At 64.2% G+C, this 27,039-nt stretch overlaps 2 protein-coding genes across 2 annotated transcripts; both read right to left on the reverse strand.

The window, feature by feature from the left end:
* Window positions 1–14,346: 14,346 nt before the first annotated feature.
* On the reverse strand, window positions 14,347–15,004 carry INS (insulin). Its single transcript, XM_028118258.1, has 2 exons — window positions 14,818–15,004; window positions 14,347–14,492 (listed from the first exon to the last, which is right to left on the reverse strand). The coding sequence occupies exons 1-2, from the start codon at window positions 15,002–15,004 to the stop codon at window positions 14,347–14,349; spliced, it is 333 nt and encodes a 110-aa protein (XP_027974059.1).
* A 2,701-nt stretch (window positions 15,005–17,705) lies between these two features.
* Window positions 17,706–25,622, reverse strand: TH (tyrosine hydroxylase). Its single transcript, XM_028118417.2, has 13 exons — window positions 25,533–25,622; window positions 23,819–24,034; window positions 22,311–22,485; window positions 21,934–22,022; window positions 21,387–21,454; window positions 21,084–21,134; window positions 20,576–20,721; window positions 20,360–20,495; window positions 20,113–20,182; window positions 19,379–19,435; window positions 19,053–19,148; window positions 18,705–18,838; window positions 17,706–17,865 (listed from the first exon to the last, which is right to left on the reverse strand). The coding sequence occupies exons 1-13, from the start codon at window positions 25,620–25,622 to the stop codon at window positions 17,706–17,708; spliced, it is 1,488 nt and encodes a 495-aa protein (XP_027974218.1).
* Window positions 25,623–27,039: the final 1,417 nt, after the last annotated feature.

Here is a 27,039-nt window from a genome sequence, read left to right on the forward strand (position 1 = left end):
TGGGGATCCCGGGTCCCCTCCAGCGGGCATCGCTTGTCCCCACTGTCACCCCACAGAAGGACCCCAGTTAGAAGGGGGCGGCTCAAAGCCTGACATTCTGGGAAGGCAGGGGTTAATGCCATTGGACAGGTGCGGGACTCTTCACGTTATTTTGGCAAGACAGGGAGACGTCCCCCCCCCACCACCATGAAAAACAGCCCATTTTCCACCCAGAGCCCCAGGCACGTGGGGAATGTTCCCCCTTCAAATTCCAGTCCGCATCAATCACCCCGTGTCCCATTCCAAGAACATCTGGCCTGCCCCCCCATCACCGCCCCCTCCCCCCTCCACCAGCTTTGTAGCCTCCCGCGCCCCTGGCTCTCAGGCCTGTGCGGGTGTGGGGTGTGCCTGGGGACAGAGGGAGGGCGAGGAGAGGGCCTCCAGCAGAGAAGCCTTGGGTGCCTTGAAGTCGCTCCCCACTGCATGGAGACCTGTGAATTTGGGGGTAGGGAACTGGGTCCCTGGGAGCCCAGAGCAGATTCCAGATCCTCCGGAGGGCCTCTGCTTATGGACAAACACAGGGCTCCCTGTGGCTCTGCTCTGGGCTCCCCACCTTTCCTCCAGGCCTGCTTCCCAGGCTCAGAGTAGGACAGGGGTGCTGACGTGAGAGCCCCTTTCCAAAGCGTGGGCTTTCCCCCTGGTTGGGGGTGCACGGTGGGGGGGCAACCACACCAGCAGCCTCTCAGTGGGTCCCTCCCCTGCTTTCTGCCCACACAGGAGCCTGCCCCGGAGAAGCCTCTGCCCGGTGCTTGGAGACCTGCCCTTCTGGCCTCTGCCTGGACCTTGGAGGTAGGAGACTGAGGCCACTTTGGGGTGCCAGGCTGAGCCACGGGGGCAAGGAGGGGGGGTGCACATGCGCTTTCCCCCGTGGGGCTGCCCGCTGAACCCTCGCCTTATTTAGTCAAAAGTGTGGCTAAAGGGGCAGGCTCGGAAGGGGCAGATCCGGGTCACCCTAGGGCTCAAAAAAGGCACTGACTGCCCCCAGCCAGCACAGCGTCAGGCTCTCACCGACTTCCGGCCCTCCACGGTAGGAAGGGAACTGCAGTAGCCCGAGCATATTGCGGGACTGGGGTCTCTCTTGCCCAGGGCCTGGCTGGCAGAACTTCAGCCCTAGCGCCAGCCACCCTCCCCCCGGCCTGCTCCAGCCCAGGCGGCAGCGCGCGCCTCCCTGCAGACCGCAAACCCATGCTCCACAAAGAATAATCACCCCCCCCAGTTTGGACTCACCCTAAGAGCCTGGCCCTTACGCCCCAGGCCTGCGGCTGTTCTCGCGCCTGCCTCCCGGCTCCCTCACTCCCCTGCTCCCAGCAGGCGGTCTTTCTCCTTTCCCGGTGTCCTCCCACCACCGGGAGCTGGCCGCTCCCGCTCCCTGGGACCCGGCCCAGCATTCTGCAAACGCTGCTCCGTTCTCTGAGGGTCCCTGAGCGCCCCTCCCTCACCCACCGCAGGGCACCGGCCACTGAGGCGCAGACCTTGCGCTGGGCTCCAGGAGGGACGCCGGCTCAGCGTCAGCCCCGGCTAGAAGTGAGGGACCAAGGACCCAGCTGGAACCACCAGGACCCGATGACGGCACCAGCCACCCAAGGCACAAGGCGCCACAAACCACTGTTCCATAAACCAAAGCCAAAAGTAGGTAGGCGTTAGGGGCTGGGTGGGGGCCGCAGGGGAGGGGGCTGAGCAGGCGTGCGGGGGGAGGACCCAGGCAAGGCCACTATTGTTTTCTTAGTGTCGGAAATAAAGACACCTTAAAAAGAACATTCTCGGCCTGTCTCTCAGATGGGCCAACCAACCTAGAAGGGGGTCACCTGCTGGGTCCCACCCTCCCCCCCCACCCCGGCTCTGAAGGGTGGCCTCAGTCACTTCTGGGGTCCAGCGCAAGGACACAGACCGACCCCGCCCCCACTTCCAAAGCTCCCCAGGACCGTGGAGCAGAGCACCCCTCCAGGGCAGCTCAGCCTGTGCCCCCACCCCAGTACCTTGTCCATGAACCGGCGCGGCCACTACCACCGAGCTTGCTCCAGAAGTGTCCCAGGCGCTCTGGCCTGAGGGCCTTTCTAGTCCCCCCCCACCCCCGACTCACACACACAGGAAGCCCCTCCGGCTGAACACAATGGAATCGGGACACTGGGGCTCCTATGGCCGCAGCACTCAAGAGTCCCTCTGCCGCCCGCCCGTGGGGCACGACCTCCCTTTCTCCTCACAGCTGAACAGCCAGGAGTCTGCGATTGCCACCCACTTTGACAAATGGGGACACAGAGAGGTCAAGCCACTGGTGTGAGGCCCCACAGCCCAGCAGCCCAGGGCAGGGAGGACCTGGGTCTCAGGTGCCCCAGCAGAAGCCCGCTTACCGGGGGGGGGGGGCTCCTGCTGCCCCCCCAATTGATGAATTCTCCCCCGCCACCCGCTTGTGTTCTCTTTCCTCCAATTCTGTCCCCAGCTTGTCCTTGCCCTCCCCTCCCCCCATGGCTGCTCCCTCCCTCCCCCTTGCCTTTCTCTGGCCAGGAGCTCCTCTCCAAGGACCCCTAGAGGAGCCCAGACTGCAAGGAGCGGCTGTGCCCACACCTGAGCGACCCAGGGACAGACACCCCAGAGCGGAGCAGACCCCCTGAATCACGGATGCCCACGGTGTGACTCTGAATACACCCCAGCTTCCCTGGGCCTTGTGGGGGGCTTACTCCGTGAACCTAAGGAAAGGAGGCCTCTGCCAGGAGCTGACACTTGGAGAGCGAAGCCAGTGGACACCTCAGCCCTGCCCCGGGGGTCTGCAGACACTCACCTCTGTGGGGCTGGGGCTGGCTGCGGGCCTCAGTTCTGAGCACGCGGCGACCACCTGGGCCACAGGCCGCAGCAGCTCACCTCCGGGCTGGGTTCTCGGGCAGCTCTGGCCGGCTGTGGGTCGGATTGTGACTGGGGCTGGGGCTGGGGCTGGGGCGCTGGCTGGGGGGTAGCCTGGGCAGGGGTCTCTGCTGGATGAGATGCAGGGCCTTGGGGCTTGGGATCCACCTCCTCCTCAAGGAGTTCTGCAGTGACTCTTCGGCCCCTGGGGAAAACACAAAGGTGTTCCTGAGATGAGCACTTTTAAAACAAACCTCCCCCAAGCCAGAGCACCATCCCTTCCTCCCTGTCCACTGGCTGTTCAGTGGGAAGGCCTGCAGGTCACCTTGCCAGGGTTTTGGGCGGCAGCTCCCCTTCCTGTCCCTCTGGCCGCCTAGCTCCCCCTTTTTCAAAGGACAAGGGAAGAGGAAAGTGGCCCACAGTTCACCTAGAGCTGGGCTTCCCAGGAGCCAAGCCTGCAAAGTTGCCTGCCCATGAAGAGGCAAGAGACCCTTCTGTTGGTTGGGCTGCCCCTTCCTGGCTGGCGTGGACTTCTGCCTGGGCATGGGGTGGGGGCTGCACACAAAAGGCCTGCCTTGGGGGATCACATAACAATATATGACACCCCCCACTCCAACATTCCCACCTTGGGTGGAAGCAAGGAGGGGGCCAGGTATAAACCAAAGGACACAGTTCTGTATGAAGAAATCAGCTGGATGGCGGCCTTGGGGTGGGACACTGGGCTTTCCTTGGGGAATGAAACCTGTCACCACAGACACCACACTGGCTCTATGGAGAAGTCTGGGACCCCCGGGTGGAAGGGAGAGAAACTTCATGTGTAGAATTATGCACACCCCCAGGAAATTGCCCTTGCCCCAGCACACAGTTCTGTGGGCAGGAGAGGCACCAGGAGAACCAGGCAGGCCTTCAGGGAGAGAGGAGCTTTACTCTTTCAGTCCTGCTGTGGGGGTACCAAGGTGTATGGCCCTTCATTGTCCTCCTCCTCAATCTCCTTTCCAATTACTTAGTGGGATTCTTTGGTTATGGTTGGGAGGTGTAGGGAGTGGGGAGAGGGGGAAGCTTTACTTTTAAAATGGTATAAAAAAAACTGCTCCAAAATCTCGGCCCCTGGCCCCTCTGCACAGTCTCCTGTTTGTCTTTGGTTGGGATTACGGGGGGGGGGGGGGGGGGGGGGGGGGGCGGGGAGGTGCAGCAACTGCAAACTTCTCACACAGAAAAGCCCTGCCTTTTACATTTGCAAAAACAGCTGTTCACTCCTGCTGAGAAGAGCAGCCCTACCCTCCACCCCTGCCCCTCCCACTTTGCCTGGCAGATTAGTGAAGGAAAACCTATTTTCCCTGCAAAAGCCACTGTGCAGCCTATAGATAAGCCCCCTCCCCACTTGTATTTCCTGTCCCCTCCAAAGTCAAGGCTATTCTTAGAATAGCTTGCCTGGGCCTTCCCTCTGACAGCAGAGGTTCTGTCCCTCCTGCAGAAATGGGGATCCTTTTAGCTGCCCCAAGCCCCCAGCCCACCCATGCCTCAACACAGCATGCAGTGTTTCTCACACAGAGGCTGCAGGAAGAGGGAGGGAAGCCCAGTCACCTGTACTCTAGTCGCTGCGTAGTCCCTGAAGTTCCCGGGCGGTGGATAAAGAGGACCGGGGAGTCACTGGTGCCCAAGCCTCTCTGCTGAAGCTGCCCGGCCGATGATCCACTGGTCGGGCCAATATTAGCAGTCGCCGCCAAAGTAGGGGGTGCTCTGGCTGTGGTGCCCAGACCCTCCAGCCGGGTTGACGTGGAGGAGGAGGAGGGGGACGAGGCTGAGGCTGGAGAGACGATGAAGGGCACTTTTAGAGTGTGCATTATAATAGCCCCTAGAAGCCGGAGAGGCTCTCCACCACTGAGCACAGCACCTGCTCAAATGCCAATTGAAATTAGTTTTGCCCCTCACCTCCTCGTCCCCTCCACGCCTTTCCTCGAGTCCCTCCAAATTGGGTAGCTTTGCGCCAACTCGGTGGTGCTTGTGCCACTGGGCAGCTGGCTGTGGCACCTTCTCACGCCAGGGCACAGTGCACAAGGGGGTGGAGATTTGGCCCACCCCCTGACCCCACGGAGAGGCGTGTGTGGGCGGGGACACAGACCGGAAGCACTCCCCCAGGAGGTGGGACTATGTGGAGGGGTGGAGAGGGGGTGGGGCCTCCTGAGATTGACACTTGGCAGTCACTTGACACCCTGGTATGCCGGTGGGCGTGGCACGGGTAAAATGGCGACGGGCCATATGCAGAAAGAAGCCGGGTTCGAGAGTGATCAGAAAAAACTCTTTTTAAGTGCTTCCAAGGCAGCTGCAGTGCAGCACCTTCACATCATTTCTTCTTTTAGGGGTAGGGGCTTCATCTGGGAGTTTCCTCCCTTCACCGATCACTTCTGATAGGGACCCTGCACCACAAGTGTGGTGGCAGGTGGCAGCTCTGAGCACCAGTCCTGCTCATAGGCACTGAGGGTGGGATATTGGGTTCACAGCCTTTGAGCCTGGCTGAAACTCCAATCAAGGTACAGCCTCAGAGCCATCAGCACCTGGGAGGGGGGCAGGCAGATGTGCTGCCTGATTGAACTAAATCTCACTGGGAATTTAAACCCTGCTTCCAAGCTTGCAGAGAGAGCAGGCAGCAGAGCAAAGACTCACTGAGAGGCAAAGACATGTGTACCTCGGAGAAGGCCACCAGTCCCACACCCCCCAGCACCCAGCACCCCAGCTTACCCAGCTAACTGGCACATGCTGGGGTTTAACACTCACTGTTCCTTTCTCTCTCAAGCCCTAACCTGAACTCCTTTCCTTAGCTGGAGGGATGGGGCTTCCAGTTGGGAGGACAGGACTTTTGGTGGGGAAGATAGACTTGAGGGGGGACTCAGATCTGGCAGGTGTGTCCCAAAGGATGCGGATGCTCCAGAGCCACATAACCCTATGGGAAGAAGGCAGGTGGGGCTCCTTGCTGGACTCTTGCATAGGGAGGGATGCAGGGATGCTAAAGGGTCCTGAGCCAGGTCTGGGGCACATAGAAGGGAGTCAGTGTGAAGCAGCCCACAGTTCTTGGGGTACAGCAGTCACCTGCTCATGTTGGCTCTGACTCTGCTGTGGGCTCTGTGGCTTGAAGGCTTTGCATCCTGTGTTGTCCCCTGTGTCTGCTGCAAGATACCCAGATGTTGCAAGGAGCTACTGCCAGGTCCTTATGAGAAGACTTAGCTGGGATTTTCCAAGCCACAGGTGGAGCTACGGAGAGTGTAAGGGCTGACCCTAAGCCAGACATAGGGTTCCACAGGAGGCCCACCAAACTGAGAAGGCAGGCAGCTAATGGGCTGAAAAGGAAGTAGCCTTTCAAACCCATAGATCATTTCCTGGAAGTGTGGGAGCTCCCAGCCCCAAAACAGTGTCTTGAATCTGAGTTTTGCTCTAATCTGGATCCCTCTCTCAAGCCTGGCCCAAAAGGGAATCATGCAGGACAATTTTAATCCACGAGCATCTTGGAACCCAGAGTGCTTAAGCAAGGAGAGGGGAGCAGAGGATAGAGGTCAGGGTGGGAAGGGCCCATGGAAGACTAGCTAAGCCATGGCACCACTGAGGCAGGACTAGAGGCATTGGGTCAGGGAGGTGGGTGTGAGGGCTGGGACCCACAGCCCTGCATTCCATTTCTTTTCCATGGTGGAGGGAGAGCACATGGCCAATAAAGGATACAGGTAGGGGGAAGGAACACAAAAGGGACAAATTTGGAGTGCCCCATTGAACTAAATCTCGCTGGGAATTTAAACCTCTCCCCCAAGCTTGCAGGGACACCTCATAACAAAAACCTCATTGCCCCCACTGCCTTTGGGCCTAGAAGAGGATCATCCCATCCTGGGGTTCCAGCCAGAACCTCATTTATTCAGCAGACTTCTGGGGCACCCCCAGAAATCCCAAGTGCGGAAGAGTTGCCCCTGCTTGGCTGCTTGAGCAGCCTCATGCTGACACCTGGTGGCCACCTCTAGAATTACAGCAGAAGAGCTCACCGGTCTTAGTACAACTTGGGGTATTCTGGGGAGAGGGCTGAGGGGGCAAAAGGACATTTGTCTCTACGGAGCGGGGCCCCCTACAGCATCAGGGTACAGGTGGGCTCTGCACTTTTCTGTGCTCAGATAGGAGACTTTTATCCATTTCCATCCTGGCATTACAGAACAGGTGGTGGAGGGAGGCCTAGGGGAATTCCCCCTTTGGGGGACTCCCCAACACTAGCGGATGTGGCAAGGCAGATGCCCAAAACCACAGGTGCAACCTGGGACACCTTCCAGAAGCATCGTTGTGTTCTGAAAATTAGAGGGGCACGTATTATATTTGTATCAGAATAAACTCAGATCTATTACTGGGAGGCTCTGGGAAGAATGTTAATGTTAGGACCCCCTTCCCAAGGCAGAGACCCTGGGAGGAGCAGGGGTAGGCTGAATTTTGTTCTCCAAGCCCTCTTGCGAGCAGGGTTTTCCAAATCTGGCCCGATCCCGACACCTTGTGGCCACTTGTAGAAGTGCATCCGCTGCCTCAGAAAGCCTAGTTTCCCTTAAATCAGTAATAGTGCCTCCTGGATAACAACAGGGTCCCTTTACCAAACCCAGGAATGGAGAGAACCCCATCCTGAACAAGCTAGATTTTGTCCCGTCGGATACCTTCAGCTTCCTGCATCTGTGCAGCAGGTAGTCTGACCAGCCAGGGGAGATTGCTGGGGGCTGCCTACAGGCTTGAAGGCCCCCAGGCCGCATCACGAGGGCCCTAGGGGCGCCAGGCATGATGGACAGGAGGGGAGCAGTGGGCAGGAGGAGGCCTGGAGGCTGACAGGGTTCACGTTCTGGCTCTGCCTGTGGAGGTGGGCAAGCTGGGTCACCCCCTGGGCCTCCGCCTCCCCTGATCTCATGAGTTCCATGTGCCAGGACACAGAGGCCTGGAATCAGTGTCTGGTACAAAGTAAACGCTAATAAACACTCACTATTATACTCTCCTGATGTGAATGTGTATCTGCTCCTGACTCCCCTCACTGTTGGCACTAGAACATTCTTTCCTGGCGCCATATGGGGGTGCAGCCTAGGTGACTGGTAGCGCAGCGGCAGGCCCTGGCTGGTCCTGGTCTCTGCCCCGTTCCTGGCCTCTTTTCCATGGGGACCTTCCAGGACCTCAGCCCTGAGGCTCCTCCCTTGGGGAGCTGGTCCTCTTGGCAAGACCACCCCCCCCACATACCCATGGGCCACATGGCGGGGACCGCATCCACTTCCTCTTGCCCATGATCTTGGGAGGACTACCAGACCCACAGGCTGTCCCAATGCCACCAAGCCCCACAGAGGGACAGCTTGCTGGACACGGGAAGCAAGCAGCGGAGCCAGGACAGATCGCTGAGCCTAAACCTGGCCTTGGCCTTCCACGACTCCTCACCCACATGCCTGGCCCACGGGGGACGACGCTTTCCTGGGATGACAGTGGCATCCTGCTAGGGAAGGACCTGATGGCGCAGAGAGGCAGGCCTGCTGATTGGCACAGGCCCTGGGGGGCTCCCCAGCGCACATGGTGCACCATGCTGGGCCCTCTCAGCAGCCAAGGCAAGGACAGCCTCCTCTGGTTTCCCTCTGAGAGATGAGGAAACTGAGCCCCAGAAATGTTCAGTAACTTTCCCAAGGCCACACAGCCAGGAGCAGCAGAGCAGGGACTTACACCCTGGCCCACCTAGCCAAACATCTCTCCCCCTTCAGCATGGCACTGGCCTGGGTGGACACTCTGGCTGGCTCTGATAAGCTGAGGCTTGAGGTGAGGGGAGGCACTCACAGGATTCGGCCCACCATGTTCTCCAGACCTCAGCCTGTCCCTTCTTTTTGGTCGGGACTAGCCCGTGCCCAGCCACGAGGAAGGGTATGGGGGGCATCTGTGCAAGTACAGCTGCCACTGTGGCTCCAGGGAATGTGGCATGAGCTGTACCTGACCCACAGCAACAGCCTGATATGGACTTGTCCTCAAGGTTGAGATGCCTGTGTAGGGGCACAAGACACCTCCTCCAGGAAGCCTCCCAGCCTGCCCTCTGTTCTGAGCTCTGACTGTGTGGCTAGAGCTGAGGAGTTTCTCGGCCAACTCTTCCTTTCTCCAGAGCCTGGCCTCTCTGCCACTTCCTTTCCTCACAGCTGGGCCGGGGTCCAGAAAGCACCCTCATGGGCAACCAAGGACCAACCCATCCTCTAGGCCTGGAGAGGGCCTTTCTGCCCTTGCCCCACCCCTGCCCCTTAAAGATCTCCTTGATGAGTTGAGCATGTCAGACCTCATGAGAGTACCATGGATGGTCAGGGAGGGCCAGAGAGGGTTACAGAGGGCCATGGAGGGCCAGGGAAGGCCAGGGAGGGCTAGGGAGGGTCAAGGAGGACCAGGGAGGATTGCAAAGGATCACGGAGGGCCATGGAAGGCCAGGGTGGGTCAGGGAGGGTTGCAGAAGATCCGGGAGGGCCAGGGAGGGCTAGAGTGGGTTACAGAGGACCAGAGTGGGCCAGGGAGAGTTATAGAGCATAAGCTAGGGTAAGGGAGAGCCCGAAAGGGCTACAGAGGGTCAGGAAGGGCCAGGGAGGGCCAGGGAGGGCCAGGGAGGGTCAGGGAATGTCAGGGAAGGTCAGGGGTGTTAGGGAGGGTCAGGGAAGGCCAGGGAGGGTCAGGAAGTCAGGGAGGGCCAGAGAGGGTCAGGGAGGGCCGTGGAGTGTCAGGGAAGGTCAGGGGGTATCAGAGTGGGTCAGGGAGGGTCAGAGATGCCAGAGCCCCAGGCTCAGAGCCTCAGCTTCATCCCAGGCCTCCCAAATTCACCTCCTCCCAGCCCCGTTCTTGCTGCCCACTGAGCAAGAACCTGAGGTCTAGGGAGGGAAGAGACTTTCCAAGGTCCCTCAGCAACCGGGCCTTGGGCGTTGGGGGGGCAGGCACGGTGGCCCCGCGGGAGGCTGGGCTGGAACCGGGCCAAGTTCTGAAGGGAGGATGTGGCCTTTGAAGAACAAAGGAGTGGGCTCGGGGTCACAGCGGGGATGGCCACAAGCTGGCAGGGCTGCTGGGGCGCGGGCTCTGTTTTCCAAAAACACAGATGGGCCGGGAAGAGGGTCAGAGTGAGGCCGGCGAATGTGGGCCCCCTCCCCCGCCAGGTTCTGATGGCTCAGCAGCCAGCCGAGCCCACTGGAGGGGGTGGGGCCAGCCCAGGAGCTCAGGGGCTTTTGACCCCCGGGCCGGGGGCCTCGAGGCCCACCTCCCTCCCTGGCCAGGCCTAAGCCTCATGGATTCATGGATGGGGAGCCCTGAGTGTGGCGATGGGGGCTCGGGCTCAGCCCCCCATGACCCTGTCACCTTGGTCCAGGGGTCAGCCTCTCGGGTCTGGACATCCAGAGCCTCCCTGGGTGAGGGGAGCTGGGGAAGCGGCACCCACGTCCACCCCCCGCCCGACGGATTCCAGCTGCAGCCCAGCCGTGGGCCCAGCAGGGCCCCCAGGACGCCATGGCTCAGCCCAGTGCCTCGGGGGGTAGGGACGGCGGGGTGACCTTTCAGTACAGCCCCGAGTCCCGCTTCTGGGGGCAGCCTCAGGGACCCCTTGGTGGAGCCTCAGAGCCCGTCGGGACCGGTGCCCCCCCGACCAGTTGCAGGCTGGGGCTGGCAGGTGACCTGGGAGCTCAGGACCGGAGGGGCGGGGGGGGTGCTGGTGGTGCTTGGCGCCAGTGTAGCCTGACCACACTGCGGGGGACGATGGGGAGGCACCCCCGTCAGCGTCCACTTTCGAAGGAATCTGCCTCGCTGTCCCTGTGCGGAGGCCAGAAACAATAGTGCCGGAGGGAGGGCGGGAGGAGGGCCGGCCCCCACCACCCTGTTTATCTCTGTGCTCCCCAGACCCCTGTCCACCTCTGACCCCAAAATGTTCTTTCTGGAACCGACCTCTCTCCTCTCAGCACTGGGTGGGGACGGGGGTGGACATGGGACATGGGGTCCAGCTGGACCCTGCCTGAGGCCTCCCAGGTCCCAGGGCCCCTGCCGCGCCGAAGCCTCCCCGCTCGAGGGGCCGGCTGGCCTGACGGACCCGCAGCCCCCAGCCCGCAGCCTCCAATGCCTGTGTCCTGCAGACCCCTCAGGAGAGGGCGTGGGCGCCGGCCCCTCCGCGGGCCTCAGCGTCCCACCCCGGGGCCCGGGCCCCCGCCCTTCTGGGGGCCGGGGCTCAGGCTCTCCCTGGAGACTTTCCCAGAATGTTGGGGACCCAGTACTTTCGTCCAGCCTGGTCCCCACTTGGCAGGGGGGCTGAGACCGTCTCCTTCCTAAGCCTCAAGGCCGCTAGAGCCAGCGCTCCCCACAGCTCCCGTGAGGGCCCCACGGCAGGAGTTCAGAGGCCCGGACCCCTCAGAGCAGACCACCGGCCTGGACAACGCTGAGGGACACGCGGCAAAAGTGGGGCTTTGGTGCCCTCTGCTGGTCACATCTGCGAATGGCCCCCCGGGGTCCCCCTGCCTGGCGTGGACAGGTGCCTGCTCAGGGGAGCCACCTGCGCTGGGGGCCTGACCAGGCCTGGGTCCGAGGGCAGGCTTCCTAAGGTGGGGACACAGGCGTCTCCCCTCACAGCTTGGCGGGACACAGATGCTGGCCAGGGCTCAGCCCGGGCTCTGCCAGGGGGCCTGTCCAGGAGCTCGGGCCACTGGTTCCTGGGCTCGCTCCCTCTCCTGGACCGGCCCCCCCAGGCACCAACCCTCCAAGGGCGGCGGTGGGGGGGCACTCCGGCATCCCTGCATCTGCCTCCCTTGCCCCTCAGGGTCTGCTCGGGCCTGGAGAACTGTGAGGACGGTAAATATTTACCAACAGGACAAGGCAAATACTGCCCCAAGGGCCAGGCGGAAGTGCCAGTTTATCGGTGCCAGGAGCAGGTGCAATCTGGGGAGCCAGCCTGGAGGCAGCCACACTGTGAGCACCAGAGGGCCAGACATCCTGGCTCCAGCCTCAGCCTCCCCATTAAGAATATGGGTCCAACAGATCCCACCCCTCGTGGCACTCATGACAGTGGGACACCGACCAGACATGAGAGCAGGTGCGTGGGGTGGGGACCCTGGCCCTCTGGTGAGGGGGCTGGGGGACCCAGCATGGCCAGGGGTCTGCTCCTTCACATCCCGCTGCCCCTGGCTAAGGGGCATTTGGCCTGGATGCACCTCAAAGCCACTGCCAGCCCCGCGGGCAAGGGAAGCCCAGGTTCCAAGGGCAGGCAGGGTCTGAGGACATGGGACGACTGTTCTCCCAATTCCCAGAAGGGGCGGAGCATGGGCCTGGAGGCGGTGGCAGAGCCAAGATCTGTGGGCCTGGCTTCCATGGGGTGACCCGGGGGCTCTGGGAAACTGGGGCATCTGGGGTTCAGTACTCAGGGGGGTGCCAAGCAGGAGGCTGGGTCTGATCCCACCTCTGCCACCAGGGACCCTGGCGACCATGGGCATCCCCTTCTCCCTGCCCCCGGGATCCGTCTGTGTGGGGGGTATGGAGAGTCCTGCACCCACCTTGCCAAGAACACAGCCACGGGGGGCCGAGAGGCTGGTGGGAAAGTCTCGGCAGGAGGGCCTGGGTCTCAGGGCTGCAGTAAGTCTCAGGAGGGAACAGGGAGATGGGCGCCGGCCCAGGCAGGGGGGCCAAGGGGGGGCCGCACACCATGCCCGTGTCTCTTGGGTGGGCAGGCTTTCCCATCCCAGTGGACATGAGCCCTCTCCCGAGCCCCCCCCCCCACAACGGGAGGGAGTCCTCCAATGATGCCCCCGAGTCCCCAGCACCACCCAAGACCAGCTGCACCGTGAGTCCCAGCAGCTGAGACGGCCCCATATACTCCTGCCCCCCGCTCCACAGAATTTGCTGGCCCCTGACGGGGAGGGGGGCACCTGGGTCATCTTTCAGGGTCTTGCCCACCAGCAGGCCAGCCAGGACACGGGCTTGGCTAACTGCTGCCTCCAGGGCACTTCCCCGTCCCAGCTGCGCCCAGGCCTGCCCCCGGGTGCTTACCTACCTCAACTCCTGCAGGGCGCCCCTGCCTCTACCCCTGCAGATGGGGCCACCTGGGTGCTCCCATGGATGATTCACCGCTGATGCCAGCCGCCTCCTCCCCTCCTCTTCCGGGTCCAGTGTCCGGTCGTCCGCTCTAGGGGCGGAGCTAGTTGGGGACGGCCACGTCTCCAGGGGTGTCGATGTCGTGGGAGGGGGTGGCCCAGGAGGGAACCTGGGGGCTACAGGGAGGCTGCCAAGACAGCCAGGCCCCAGCAGGATGATCTACTTTTGGCCCCAAGGCCGCCTCTGCATGGTCTGCAGCCTCAGGGGGCCCGGGCGCCTGGGCCCCGGCCCAGCCATCCCCAGCCCCGGCCCCGGGCGGAGCCTTCAGGAGAGGCGCACATTGGTTTGGCTTGGGTGGCCGGCTGGCCAGACTTTTGTGCTGCCAGGGTCACCCGCTGACCTCCCAGGCCATGGCCAGCCCAGACAGCCCCCAGGCTCTTTGGCATGCCAGGTGACGGCTTAGGCGGGGTGCCCAGTGGACCCACACTGGAGGATCCCTGAAGGCCTGAACCCAAGTGACCTCATCCTTAGGCCCAAAGGCCCTTCTGGGACTGACCACTTGGTCTGGGGCTGCTGAGCAGGAGGAGAGGGCCGTGGGGCAGCAGGGAGACCCAGCCTGGGCCCTGTGGGCTGCAGTTCTTGGGGCAGCACAGCTGGGACACCCCTGAGTGCCAGGCCCAAGACTCCTGCCCGGTGCCCATGGGGTCCGAGTCCGTCCCTCAGCTCAAGGCTGCCATGTGGCTTCTACTGATTCCTCCAGGGCACCCGTGGGTTCCTCTGGCTGGATCTGGGCTGGGGCTGGGACGGCCCTGGGCCTGCCCAGAGCAGGGGTGGCAGAGAGGCACTAGAAAGGCCCAGCCCTGGGCAGCCTCTTGGGCCCTTCTCTGTCCCCTGCCCCTGCAGGACCCCGTCCGCCTCTCAGCCTCCATCAGAAATAGCTCTAAAAGTAGAGCACTGCAGGGCCAGGCAGGGAGAAGTTGCTGGAGTGTTCTCAATCTCTTTCCTTGGAAACTGCTCTGGGGGCCCTGAGAGCTCAAGGCTTTCGAGCTAAGAGAATCTGCTCCCAGCCAGTGCCTCAGGCCCCCCAGGTCCCCCAGAGCCCCCAGAGCCCTTCTCTGTCCTGTCCTGAACAGCCAGGGGCCCTGGGACCTCACAGCACCCAGGGCAGGAGCTTGCCTGTGGGCACCCAGTGAGCAGGGGCCAAGCTTGGAGGGGCTGGTGTAGAGAGAACAGGACGAGGGTCCCTGGAAGGGCCCCCATGGCCCAGGCAGTCGTCTTGCCGGCCCCCTGGCCGACACCTCAATCCCCACGCCGCACAGACAACACCCGTAAGGCTCATTCAGAGGGTTTATTGAATAGCTTGGGGTGCAGGGCACGGAAGTCTCAGGGCCACCGGCGCGGGGAGGTGCCCTAGTTGCAGTAATTCTCCAGCTGGTAGAGGGAGCAGATGCTGGTGCAACACTGTTCCACGATGCCCCGCTTCTGCAGGGCCCCCTCCAGGGCCAGGGGCTGCAGGCCGCCCATGCCAGGCGCCCCGCCCAGCTCCACGTCCCTCGCTGTGGGTGGGCAAACAAGGGGGGAGCGGGTCGGGGAGAGAACGCTCTCCCCTGCCTGCCCACCCTCCCGTGCTGGCCTCTGCCGGGACAGCAGGGTGCCTGCCGCCTGGCACGGGGCCCATGCACCCTGCCACCTGTTCCCAGGCCCCGGGGGTGGGGGCCCCAAGGCTGGAGTCTGCGCACGCGTCCCTCCTGCCCGACACTGACCAGGGAGCTGGTCACTTGCAGGACGTGACCAAGGGCATGTCATTGTTCTTTTTAACGATCCCGCCTGCCTTCCCCCCGTGCCAGGTGGGAAGCCAAGGTGGGGGCCGTGGGGGCTCACCCTGCGGGTCCTCCACCTCGCGGCGGGCCTTGGGCGTGTAGAAGAAGCCGCGCTCTCCGCACACCAGGTAGAGCGCCTCCACCAGGTGGGAGCCACACAGGTGCTGGTTAACGAAGGCTCGGCTTGGGGCCGGTGCCCAGAGGGCCAGCAAAGCCAGCAGGGGCAGGAGGTGCGTCCAGAGGGCCATGGCGGGGGACGGGGACCTGGGGCACAGAGGGGGTTGAGGCTGGCAGGGTCATGTGCCCCACCCAGGAACCCCACCCTGTGCTCAGCCCCCAAACGCTCTGAGGTAGGAGCTCTTGTCCTCCTGGGGCCCAGACACCCCGGACTCCTCAGCGGGGCAGCCCCAGGCTGACGAGGAGCCCACGGGGACACACCTGCTAGCCGTCCGTGTCAGGGTGCAGCTGGTCCCGGGGGGGCTGGGTGCTGCGGGGCCCTCCTAGCTTTATAGCTCCTGATCCCACTGCCCACCCCATTAGGGCCCCTAGTGGGGTGGCAGATGGCCGGGGGGCTGAGGCTGCAATTTCTGGATCATTTCCCCAGTGCTGGGTCTGCGGGAACGGCTCCTTGGTCGTCAGCACCTGTGGGTCATTAGAGTCTTAACGAGGGGCCTGATGGCCACTCACAGCTGGGGGAAAATGTCTCCACAGGAGCAGAGCCCCCACCCCCCCAGGGCCTTGCCTGAGCCACATTTTCCACATTAGTCCAGGGGAGCCCGGGACCAGAGGAGGGGGCTTCTTCTGCCCGGCCCCTGGACCCCTGTCTGCCCCCTGGGCCCCTTGGATGATGCAAGGCCATGGGGGAGGTGTGGCGGAGCATCTCGTCCCTGCTCACAGCCCTACCCCCACCCCAGCACGGCAACCTTGCTGAGACCCTCAGCACCCAGGGTGCTGCACTGAGGGCCGAGCTTGGGGACCAGCCGCTGTGTGGACACTCGGGCTAGGCCCTGCTTCTCATCTCTGCTGTGGGGGCAGCAGACACCCTCTCTCCTGCCCATGTTCGCCCTCCATGCCACCCCTGCTTCTGGAGGCCCTGCCCGGCTCCCCCATGCTGACCCCTTTCAGACCATCGACTCCCTGGGCTTTCATATATACGGTTGGGGCCCCTGGGGTGCTCCCCAGCCCCCTGGACAGGACCAGGAGAGAGGTCAGGACCCTCTCCCCCTCCCCCTGCCATGTCTAACCGTGACACCACGAGGGTCTGTGACAGGCTGAGCCCTGCCTCCTCCTGTTGCCTCAGACCAAGTGGGCAGGAAGGGTTGGGGGCATCCTGCGCCCTTGCCTCAGCATGGACCCCAGTCTCCAGGCTGGACCCTCTGCCCGGGCAGTCCTGGTCTGTGGCCCCGCACGACCGGGGGACTACAGGGGCCTGGCCCACCTGCTCCGAGCTCAGCAACTCCCCCACGCCGCGCTCGGCCCAGGGTGGATGCCCCTGATCCTGTGGGGTGCCTTCCCCACTGCTGCTTCCGCCTAGGCCTCGCGGCAACCCCCACAGCCACCACGCAGCCCGTGGCCCTCTGTAGCCACGGAAGGTCTGGGGGTCTCTTGAGAGGAACATGCAGGATGGGAAGATGTGGGTGGAGCAGGACCCCAGTGAGAGGGCAGAGCCCAGAGGCCAGTAGAGCTCGGGGGTCAGGGCCAGCCCTCACCCCTTCCCCAGGGTCTCAGTGGGGCTCACAGCCCTCAGAAATGGCCCCCACTGGGGTCTCGTGGGCTGAGGGAGGCAGGTAGGGGAGGCCTGGGATGGGCAAGGTGCTTAGACCACCAGGGAGGGCTGGGGAAGAAGCTTCTGCCCCAGAGGGCCTTGACAGATGAGTAGCAGTTTGCTGGGGCTGACATACTAAAAGCTCAATGCCAGGGCCCTGGCAGTGCGTGGCAGGCGTGGCTGCCGCGGGTGAGCAGGGCCCTGGCAGTGCGTGGCAGGCGTGGCTGCCACGGGTGAGCAGGGCCCGGGACACCGGTGGGCATTTCTCACCCCGCAACAAGGGAGGAGCCAGGCCCATCCCAGGAAGCCCCCAGGCTTGGGCTGGGCCAGCCCTGGAGGATGCGGGGCCTCCCGCTGGAGGGCCATGTCAGACCCCTTGAGTGAGCTGAGGGGCAGCTCACAGAGCCCGGAATCCAGCCCGCAGCTGCCTTGCTGGGGGACTCAGGCCCAGGGAGGTTATCTGGGAACCAGCTCAGCTGGACTCCCCATCAGCACACATTTTGGGGACAATTTCCAGGCCCTGCTCTGTGCGGGTGGGATGCCTCAGGGCCCCGTTCCTGCACCTGCTACGGGCTGGCCCCTGTACCCCTGTCCTCTAGTGGGGACACCCGGCTTGTGGGGAGGGCCCAGCCTGCAGCCCTGCCTTGGAAGCCACACCCGCCAAACGCAGAGCTGTGAGCCCCAGGTGCGGCTCCCGAAGCCCCTGCCCCCCGGCCCCCACGGGGATGATGCGCTCAGCCAGGACCCCCTCCGCCCCCTGGAGCTGCTGGGAGCTCAGCACAGACTGGTCCTCTGGGGTGAGCAGGGCATCTGCTATCTGGCCTGGGCTGCCTGGTGAGGTCTCGGAGAAGGCGGGAGGCAGAAGAGAAAGCTTTGAGCAAGGCTAGGAGCAGGGGGTGAGGGGCCCCAGCCCTGAGCCCGGCACACAGAGGAGGCCAGGGAGGTGGTCAGAGGGATTCTTTCTTTTATTGAGGTTGCGAGTGGGCGGCGTGGGCAGCATGGGAGGGGCAAGGACACAGCAGGCAGAGCTGAGAAGCAGTGGGGTGGGGGTCCACGGGGTGCCCTCCAGCAGGGAGGGTCTCTGGCGGGCTCTCGGGGTGCCCAGTGATCCAGCCCCTCACGTGGGCAGGGGCCAGGGGGAGGCTAGGGAGGGGTGGGGAGACCTCGGGCCCCTCCCACTGCTCCTAGCTGATGGTGCTCAGCGCGTGGGTGAGGGTGTGCAGCTCATCCTGGACGCCCTCCAGGGAGCGCCGGATCGCATGGGGACTGTCCAGCACGTCGATGGCCAGGGTATACGGGTCAAACTTCACAGAGAAGGGGCGTTGGATGCGGGAAGCGTAGTTCCTAGGGAGGGGAGGGCGTATGGACCCTCGGTCACCTGGTGGGGACTCTGGGGCCACTGGGGAGGTGGGGAGGAGCAGGGGCAGCTTGGGGCAGAGTCTGCGGCCCCCAGGAGAGGGGGCACATCATCAGTGCGGGGCAAGCCCAGGCCCCAAAAGCTTCTTGCGACCGACCAACTGGACAAGATGGGGAATCGAGACCTGCTCCAAGGGTGGGGGGCAGGGGAAGGACAGGCCATTCCCAAGCGGGCCTCGGCTGGACCCCCATCCCACCCCACCCCTCCAGGAGGCCTTCTTGGGCTGTGTGCCCCAGAGAGCCCCAGGTCTGTTCCTGTCCCCACACTTGCTTGTGGGATCCGGCCCTCCCGCACCTCCACTCTGCACACACAGCCCCTGGGCCTCGGTTTCCCTCAGCTGGAAAACAAGACTCTCTCTGAGGATGAGCAGGTGGGATGCGTCAGGTTCTGCCCCCTCTCCCAGACACCACTGGTCACGCACCCTCAGCCCCCGGCCCTGGAGGCTCCTCGCCCCCTCCAGGCCCCCCGGGGTTCCCCCACCCACCCTCAGCCACCCCTGCCCCTCTGTCCCACCCCATGGGCCCAGCTGTTCAGCAGGCAGGAGGCTGGGAAGGGCCCCACACATCCTTCTTATAAAGGTCAAACTCTGCCTCCTGAAACCTGGCCTTGACCTGACCACCAGTCCGGCAGCTCTCCCCCCCCCGCCCCCCCCGGGACTTTTGGGGGGCCAACGGTGGGAGGGGTGTGCACACCAGGCCCTGCTTGCAGGCTAGCCCAGTCTGGGGGTGTGGTGGGGGGAGTCTCAGCCCTGGGAGCCCTGGCCCACCTGAGCTTGTCCTTGGCGTCGCTGAAACTTTCAGACACAAAGTACACGGACTGGTAGGTCTGGTCCTGGTAGGGCTGCACGGCTGCAGCGTCGGGGTCGAAGGCCCGGATCTCAGGCTCCTCAGACAGGGAGTGCTGGGAGGAGGCCATGGGTCACAGGACCCCCACGCCCCGGGCCCGGAGGGAACCGAGTGCCGCATCCTGACTCCACACCCTCCCTGCAGGGGTCCTCTAGAGGCCTGGGGACAGCGCGGGACGAGCTTCCTCGGTCATCCCCTGCTCCCACCTCCCCGGGAGCCCCAGGGTGAGCACCCTCCTGGCCGGGGGCCACGGCAGGGGCGGGCCTCACCAGGAGCTCCCCGTAGGAGGACAGTAGCCCAGCGCCGTAGGCCTTCACCTCGCCATTCTGCTTACACAGCCCGAACTCCACCGTAAACCAGTACAGCTGGGGGGACAGCACTGCAATGGTGCCCACAGCCGCGGCCCCGCCAGCCCACGACGCTCGGCCCCGCCCCACCCCCAACCCCGGCAGAGCCCGGCCGGCCCTGGGAATCACAGCGTAAAGGTAACAGTCCCTGGACAGAAGAGGGGACCTCAGCCCAGATGGGGGCCCCTCCGGCCTGAACCCAGGTGTCCTGAGCACGCCCCCAAGGCCCTGCAGGGGAAGGCACCCACCGTGGACAGCTTCTCGATTTCCTCGTCAGAAGCGCCCAAGGACGCGAGCCCGATGTCCTGTGGAGGCAGGAGACTGAGAAGGGAGAGGCTTGGCCCACCCCTACATGGGCGCCTGCATGCGGTGAGGGTGCTCCAGGGGCCCTCTGGGGTTTCGGGGACCCTCCCAGGATGTGGGGAGCCTCCCAGGATGGGGGATCTTTCCCAGATACAGAGGTCCTCCAGGTATGAAGGGGGCCTCCGAAGATGGGGGACCCTCTTGAGATGCAGGGACCCTCCAGGTATGCAGGGGCCCTCCAAAGATGGGGGGACCCTCCTGGGATGCAGGGACCCTCCTAGGATGCAGAGACCCTCCGAGGATGGGGGACCCTCCTGGGATGCAGGGACCCTCCCAGGATCAATCCAGGGACCAGGACAGCTCTCTGCTGTTCTTCAGGAAGCCAGCAGGTGGCAGCACAGGCCATGGGACCCCGCCCCCCGGCCCCCGCTTGTGGGCTCGGCAAGCAGCCGGGCTGACTCATTTTTATAAGGAGGTTTTCCTAGAGTGGGTCCAAGCACACCCGCCATGGCCCACCCGCCCCTCTATTCCAGGATCATCCAGTCTCCTTGAAGCCTCCTGGACCCAAGCGGATAATGTCCAGCCGCCAAGGGACTCAAGCATGGTGCCAGGGATGGCCGGCAGGTGCAGCCCCCCGGCCCCGGACCACAGCGGCCCCCGCCTGAGGCCTGAGACACACCTGGGAGAACTGAGCAAAGGTCCGGTCGGCCAGCATGGGCACGTGCCCCAGCAGCTCATGGCAACAGTCCCTGTGGGGGTGGGGAGAAGGGGCGGCTGGGGGGCTGGGGTGCCGACAGCCCGCCCCCTGCACCCTCCCCCACGTTCCGTCTGCTTGCAGGTGGGCACCCCTCTGGTCCCGTTGCGCGAGGCCGGGCAGCAGGCTGGGCAGCAGGGGCGGGCCCCGTGGGGAGCAGGTGCACACTCACGGCTCGGGGGAGTGCATTGGCGAGGACGCGTGTCGGATGTACTGGGTGCACTGGAACACTCGGAAGGCCAGGCTGGCCAGGAAGTCCCTGGCGGACAGCAGGCCGGCCACGGGCCGCAGCTGGAAGCCCGTCCGCTCTGCAAGGGCCATGGGAGTCAGGGCACCAGGCTGGGTGGGCGCCTCCCTCCTGCGGGCCCCTCCCCTGCGGCCCACGCACCCTTCAGGAAGCGGGACACATCCTCCAGCTGGGGGATGCTGTCCTCCCGGTAGCCGCTGAAGCGCTCCAGCAACTGGAAGGCCTCCAGGTGCTCCCGGCAGGCGTGTGTGACGTAGAGGCCCTTGAGGGTGGTGTAGACCTCCTTCCTGCAGGCAAGGGTCTCAGGCCTTGCTGCGGGGCTCCCGTCCCCACGTGGCCATGTCCGCTGGCCACCCAGACCCCGGCCCCTCCCCACATAGAGCAGCCCGTCCTTGTGGGCGCTCCTCTCTGCCCCCCCCCACCCGGGGAGGCTCTGCAGGGGCCCCCACTGCAGGCCTCTCGCTGGACCCTGAAGACCCTGGCCACTGGGGGGGCTCCGAGGGACAGAGGGCTGCGGGGATGACCGGACCCAGCAGCAGCCTCTCCTCCCAGGTGGACGGTCAGGGCCTTGGGAAGTCCCTCCTCTACCTGGCCTCCACACCCGGCCCTTCTTGTCCCCTCTGCCCCGGGAGGGCCACCGGGGTCTTACCAGGTGGCAATCTCCTCGGCCGTGTACTCCACGCGGGGAATAGGGTCGCCGCTGCGGAGTGGGTGCGCAGTCAGCAGGGGCCTCTCGGGGAGGGCGGGCAGGGGGGCGGACAGGAGGGGCTTGGGGCTGAGCGCCGGCCAGCCGCGGGGCCTCGGCAGCTTCCTGTTTGCTCGGCTGGGCTCGGGGCCCCGAGCCAGTGGCCACAGTGACGGCGCTGGTGACAGAGATGGCCCTCCCCCCTGCCAGGGTGAGGCTCCAAGACGGGGTCTGGCTCCCCGAGGCCGAGGCCGGCAGGGTCCTTACTGCTTGTACTGGAACGCGATCTCCGCGATCAGCTTCCGGCGCTGGCGGTACGCCTGGTCCGAGAAGCCCTGGGGGCAGTGCCGCCCGCGCTCAGGAGGTTGCCCGCCCGCCACCTCCCTGCCCGATGCCCCCCCTGCCCACCTGACACCCCTTCCTTTCCCTGCCCAATGCCCCTTCCCTGCCTGAAGCCCCCCTCCCCTGCCCAACTCCCCCCTCCCTGCCCACCTGACTCCCCTTCCCTTCCCTGCCCGACACCCCTCCCCTGCCCGACTGGCCCTCCCCTGCCCAACACATCCTCCCTGCCTGCCGCCACTTCTCTTCCCTGCCCACCGCCCCCTTCCCTGCCCGATGCACGCCCCCCCCCCCGCCCACCGGCTGCCCCTTCCCTGCCCTGCACAGCAGGGTGCCTGGGGGCTGCACCAAGCCCGGCCTCGGTGGTTCTGCCGGGAGCCGGGCAGCAGACAGACAGAGTGACGCCCCATCCATGACACCCTGGCCATGAGAACAGGGATACAGGAGGCCAGGAGGCCCGGGGGCACCCGCTTACCGGATGATCCAAGTCCAGGTCAGGGTCAAACTTGGTGACCAGATGGTGACACTTGTCCAGCTCAGAAACTTTCCTCGGGAACCAGAGGACTTCATGGAGGGTGGAGGGAACAGGGGCCTGCATGAGCGTCAGGCCGGCCTGGAAGCAGCCTCCCTTGCGGCTTCCTTGGCAGGGCCCGGGGTGGGGGGTGGGGGCGTGACAGCGGGCAGGTCCCAGAGGTGCCCCGGCCAGCACACAGATGGGCGGAGGGCCTGAGCCGGCAGAGAGGGGACCCCCTGGGCCTCACGTGTGGTCCCCTCAGGGGTCCCCTGCGGAAGCTTCTGTGTCCCCATCTCAAGGTCAGGGGTTGCCCACAAGGACAGAGGAACCAGCCTCACCCTTGTTCTCCCCAGCGCCACGCACGTCCTCCGCCACCCGGCGCACAGAGCTGAGCAGGGCGGGCAGGTCAGCGCTGGGCACCTCACAGCGCACAAAGTACTCCAGGTGGGGGCCCCCTGCCCGTGGCTTCTGGGCGGGCCGGGTCTCCAGATGGTGGATTTGGGCTTCAAACGTCTTAGGGAGCAAGGGAGAGACAGAGAGATGGAGAGACAGAGAGAGACGGAGAGAGAGACAGAGATGGAGAAAGACAGAGATGGAGAGATAGAGAGATGGAGAGACACAGAGAGAGATGGAGAGAGAGACAGAGATGGAGAAAGACAGAGATGGAGAGATAGAGAGATGGAGAGACACAGAGAGAGATGGAGAGAGAGACAGAGATGGAGAAAGACAGAGATGGAGAGATAGAGAGAGAGATGGAGAGAGAGACAGAGATGGAGAAAGACAGAGATGGAGAGATAGAGAGATGGAGAGACACAGAGAGAGATGGAGAGAGAGACAGAGATGGAGAAAGACAGAGATGGAGAGACACAGAGAGAGACGGAGAGAGAGACAGAGATGGAGAGACGGAGAGAGAGACAGACACGGGAGGGACGTGAGAGGGGGATGGGAAGGCAGAAGCTCCGTGGGCTCAGCTCCTGCGGCCCCGCCCTGGATGTGTGCGGCCAGGAGCACCCAAGCCCCCCTCCACACGCGGGTCAGAGCCTGCGGCCTGGGGAGGGGTTGCGGCTGGGAGGTGGGGTTTTGTCCAGTTTGTGTGATGGGAGTCCTCAGCGCGGCCCCTCCACCCAGTCTTCTGGGTGACGTGACGCGTCCCTTGGGCCTGAGTCCCCAGCCGCTATTCGGAAGGTCCGCCACCCCTGGTGGCCTCATCTGGGGCTGGGGGGCGGGCCCTGGGCCCCACTGTGGCCCCCGCACCCAGGAGGCTCAATGCCCCGCTCAGCGCCACTGAGCGCCCTGGGGCCTGGCAGGAAGGCTCTGCTCGCCGCCACCTCCCATCCGTCGCCCGTTACCCAGCAACAAGGATGCAGGATCTCGACGGGCCCTCGGGCCACACAGATGTCCAGGAGCTGGAGTCCGGCTCTAATGTCATTTGGGAGCCTGTGCCAGGAACCTATGTCCCGCCCGGGCTCATGTGACCAGAGCAACTAATACCATCCGCCATCACATTAGCCAGAGCCCGTCAGGGGCAGGTGGGGGTGGGGACCCCTACTTTCCAGGCTGCCCTGCTGGGAGCCACATGCGCTGCCCCCATGTGTCACCCTGTGTGTGACGTGGTGGGTGTGGGGATGGCAGGGGGTCAGGGCTCGGTGGGTGGTTTGGGCTCAGGGAGTTCCCGAGACCGTGAGGGAGACTGTGAGGGCCGTGGGGGCCCCCCAGAGCTCTCAGGGTGCAAACCCCCAGGCCCAGGGCTCCTGAGACCCTCTCCCTGGTGGCCCTCAGTGAGCAGCCATGCCTCTGCATGAGTGTCCCGTGGAGGGGACACCGTGTCCGCACCAGCCAGCCTCACCTCAAATGCCTTCACGGCCCGGGACAGAGACGCGGCCTTGGCGCCCCGTAGGGTGAAGAGCAGATTCAGCACGGCCTTCCCGTCCTTGTCCTTGAACACTGCGGCCTCTAGGGGGTCCCCGGGCTCCGAGGAGGCGGCCGACAAGGCCTCGGCCTTCTCCCGCTCCTTGCGAGCGTCCTCGATGAGGCTCTGTCGCCGCCCGACGAAGCGTGGGGACTGCGGTGCAGGACACGCCCAGCTCCCCCCCTGCACTCGGCTGCCCCCAGACCCCGTTCCAAGCCCCCCCCCCCCCGCCCCCGTGTCCGTGAGCCCCTGCTGTGCCCACGGGAGGGACTGGCTGGCCGGGCCTCGCCTGCTGGGGCGGAACTAAGAGCCTGTCTCCACCCAGTGGGGCTTGGGGGGTGGCCGGGAAGATGTGGAGCCACGGGCTAGGGCCTGGTGTGGTGGGAGGATGGGCCCACGGCCCCCACATGCTGCCTTGCTTCTGTCCCCGGGTCCCAACCGGACGAGGTGACAGGAGGGGTAACTCGGGACCCTGAGGTGGACGTCGGCCAGAGCACTGGGGAGGGCAGGGAACACGGGGTCTGGCTCCTGGGAGGGACCCCCACGCCTGCCACACTGAAAGACGTCACCTCGGCACCCCAACCCCGGCCCTTCCCCACAGCACAGGGACATGGCCAAACTTGGTCCACAGCCTGTCCCCAAGACCGTGAGCCCCCAGGCCAGCGTGAAGGAGGAGCTGAACGTCTGAGGCTCGTCCCTTGGAGCTGAACTTCCAAGAAGGTTCTGGTGTCCTCGGGTCTTGGAACATGGTGGGGAGGGTGCAGGAGAAGCCCCTCGAGCCCCCGCTTGGCCTCGGGGGTGTGAGCAGAGCAGGGCTGCAGCCCCGGGTCAGGGAGCACCTGCAAGGCTGGGTGGGCCCCGGGAGCTGGGTAGGGAGGACATCTCACTGAGAACCCAGGGCGGGGGGGGGGGGCAATTCTCTGAGCAGGTGCCTGCAAATCACATTTCCGGATCCCAAACCATGTTTTCATTCAAGGTCTAAAAACAGAGCCCATTTGAAATGTTTGGGAGCTGATTCTTCTGGGGCATCCTTGAGGACATGCAAGACCCCTCTTCTGGCCTGAGTGGTCTCCAGTTATCCAGCCTCATGGAGGTGAGGATGCCCGGCATAGACCTCCTGCCCTCGGGGGCCCCCAGGTGCTGGGTGATGCCTTGGGGACTGTCCTGGTGGTCAGAGGGGCCCAGGGTGGCTAGGCAGGGGAGGTGGGATTCAAGACAGGAGGTCATACGTGGGTACGAATGCGTGGCCGGTGGACAGGTGGATGACGATGGAAATCGCCCTGGAGCCCCGATCACCCTTGGGCTCATGGGAGACTGGGGTCTGCCCCTCCGTGTGGCCAGCACCTCCTCCCAGGAGTCACCGCCAGGGCCCAGGGCACTGTCACACACACACACACACACACACACACACACACACACACACACCCCGGGCTGGGGAGGAACCACCCACAGAGCTTCAAACACCCCCCAGTGGGGTGGTTGGGGGTCGCCTACCAGCCTGGGCAGAGCAGCTGCTCAGGGCCAGGACCCCACACCGTGCCCAGGTCCGAGGCGTCATATAGACCCCGAGTCCGGGTACCCTGCCAGCCTTCAGGGGACACCCCTGCACTTCCAGCCCATGCTGGCCACCAGGCACCGGCAGCCCCCTTACCATGATGGCTTCGGCCTGCTTGGCATCCAGCTCGGAGACCGCCCTGCGGAAGCCCTTGGCCTGGGGCGAGGCGGAGCTGGGAGTGGGCATGGCGCTGGTGTCCGTCCGGGGCTCGCCTCCACGGCCCTCTGCCGGGCGGCCTCTTATAGGCTGAGCTGACGTCTCCCGTCTCCCACCTCCCACCTCCCCGCATCCTCTCCTGCCGCCTGCCGCCTGAGGGAGGCGGTGGGCGGGAGCGAAGACGCACAGGAGAAAGGGCTCTGTCCCATTAAATCTAATTGCGTCCCCGCTGCAGGCGCCCAGCAGGGGTACGGCCCTCGCTCTGAATCACCTCAGCTCCAGAGGACGGGCTCTGTGGGGCTGGGGACAGCTGGTGTCCCCTTAGCTCCACACCCCAGGTGGGGGTGACAGTGGGTACACAGGGGGGTACTATTCCGGGCGCCCCGAGAGTGCACGTGGCAGGTGGCCTGGAAACCCCCGAGAGGAGAAACCCAGACTCCAACCTGGGATGTCAGGAGAACATTTGCTTTTCCAGAAGATTCTTCATCAAATTTCCCAGCAGGATCCCACGGCATGTTTCCATTAGATGCCACCAGCAGGAGCGTTAGCTGTCCCTTGTCCCATTTCCCTGGGCCTGGATCCCCAGGCACAGCCTATGAAACCTGGAATGTTCCAGAAAGGCCCATCCCTCCAGTGTGAGGAACTTGGGAAGCGGAGGGAGGGGTGTCTGGCTGGGCAACCCCTCTCCTCCAGGACCTTCCCCCAAACCGGTCTGACCATGACACTCTCTTACTTCCCCACCCTCTATGGCTCCCCATCGCCCTCCAGAAGCAGCCTGAGAGCTCAGTCGGTACAGAGGGAAGTGCCTCCTCCCACCTCCCCCTGCTGATCTTCTCACCCTTGGCTGCTCCCACTTCCTGCTGCAAGAGGGCCTGGGGGTCCGTGATACCCAGTTTGCAATATTCACCCCCTTCTTCTCCTGGTGAGCTCCTATGCATTCCACGAAACCCAGCTCAGCCACCATTCATTCTGTGACGTCTGTGCCTTCTTGTCCTTGATATTAACCTCCCTCCTCTGCCAACACCCTGAGGCCAGGACCCCCAGCTGCTTGGCCCACTGCATCTCCCGGTGCCTGGTGTGGGCCTTGGCCTGACATCTCCTAGACTCTGGGCTCAAGACCATGTCTCAGTGGCCTCTGCCACTAAGGCCTGGCCCAGAGGAGGTCTTCCATAGGGATGCCGGTATGCCCTGAAGACCCTGGAAGAATTTGCTCCGAGATCCCCAGGGTGCGGGCCGGGGCCAGCCTCTACCCCAGGGCACCAGGGTCCCCAGCCAGCATCCAGGCCTCCTGGAACTCTGGGCAGGCTCTCCTCTGCCCGTCCAGGGTGGGCTGCAAGGGATCACTTAGGGATGCGGATCCAGGCCTGCCGGTTTGCCCAGGGGGGCGCCGGGCAGGGGGTTAAGCACTGTGCCGGAGGAGCGGCTGAGTGTGGATTTAACCTTTCAG

The sequence above is a fragment of the Eumetopias jubatus genome, unplaced genomic scaffold (assembly GCF_037043125.1).
Source record: "Eumetopias jubatus isolate StellerSeaLion01/CBP00866 unplaced genomic scaffold, mEumJub1_p1.0 scaffold_13, whole genome shotgun sequence".
Taxonomy (NCBI): Eukaryota; Metazoa; Chordata; class Mammalia; order Carnivora; family Otariidae; genus Eumetopias; species Eumetopias jubatus.

Coding starts and splice junctions, on each gene's coding strand:
- INS (XM_028118258.1), bottom strand. CDS start 15,004: ATGGCCCTCTGGACGCACCTCCTGCCCCTGCTGGCTTTGCTGGCCCTC. Junction 14,493..14,817: donor CGAGGTGGAGGACCCGCAGG/GTGAGCCCCCAC, acceptor GCCCACCCACAG/CGAGGGACGTGGAGCTGGGC.
- TH (XM_028118417.2), bottom strand. CDS start 25,622: ATGCCCACTCCCAGCTCCGCCTCGCCCCAGGCCAAGGGCTTCCGCAGG. Junction 21,135..21,386: donor ATCGCGTTCCAGTACAAGCA/GTAAGGACCCTG, acceptor CCCACTCCGCAG/CGGCGACCCTATTCCCCGCG. Junction 20,722..21,083: donor GCCGAGGAGATTGCCACCTG/GTAAGACCCCGG, acceptor CCTTGCCTGCAG/GAAGGAGGTCTACACCACCC.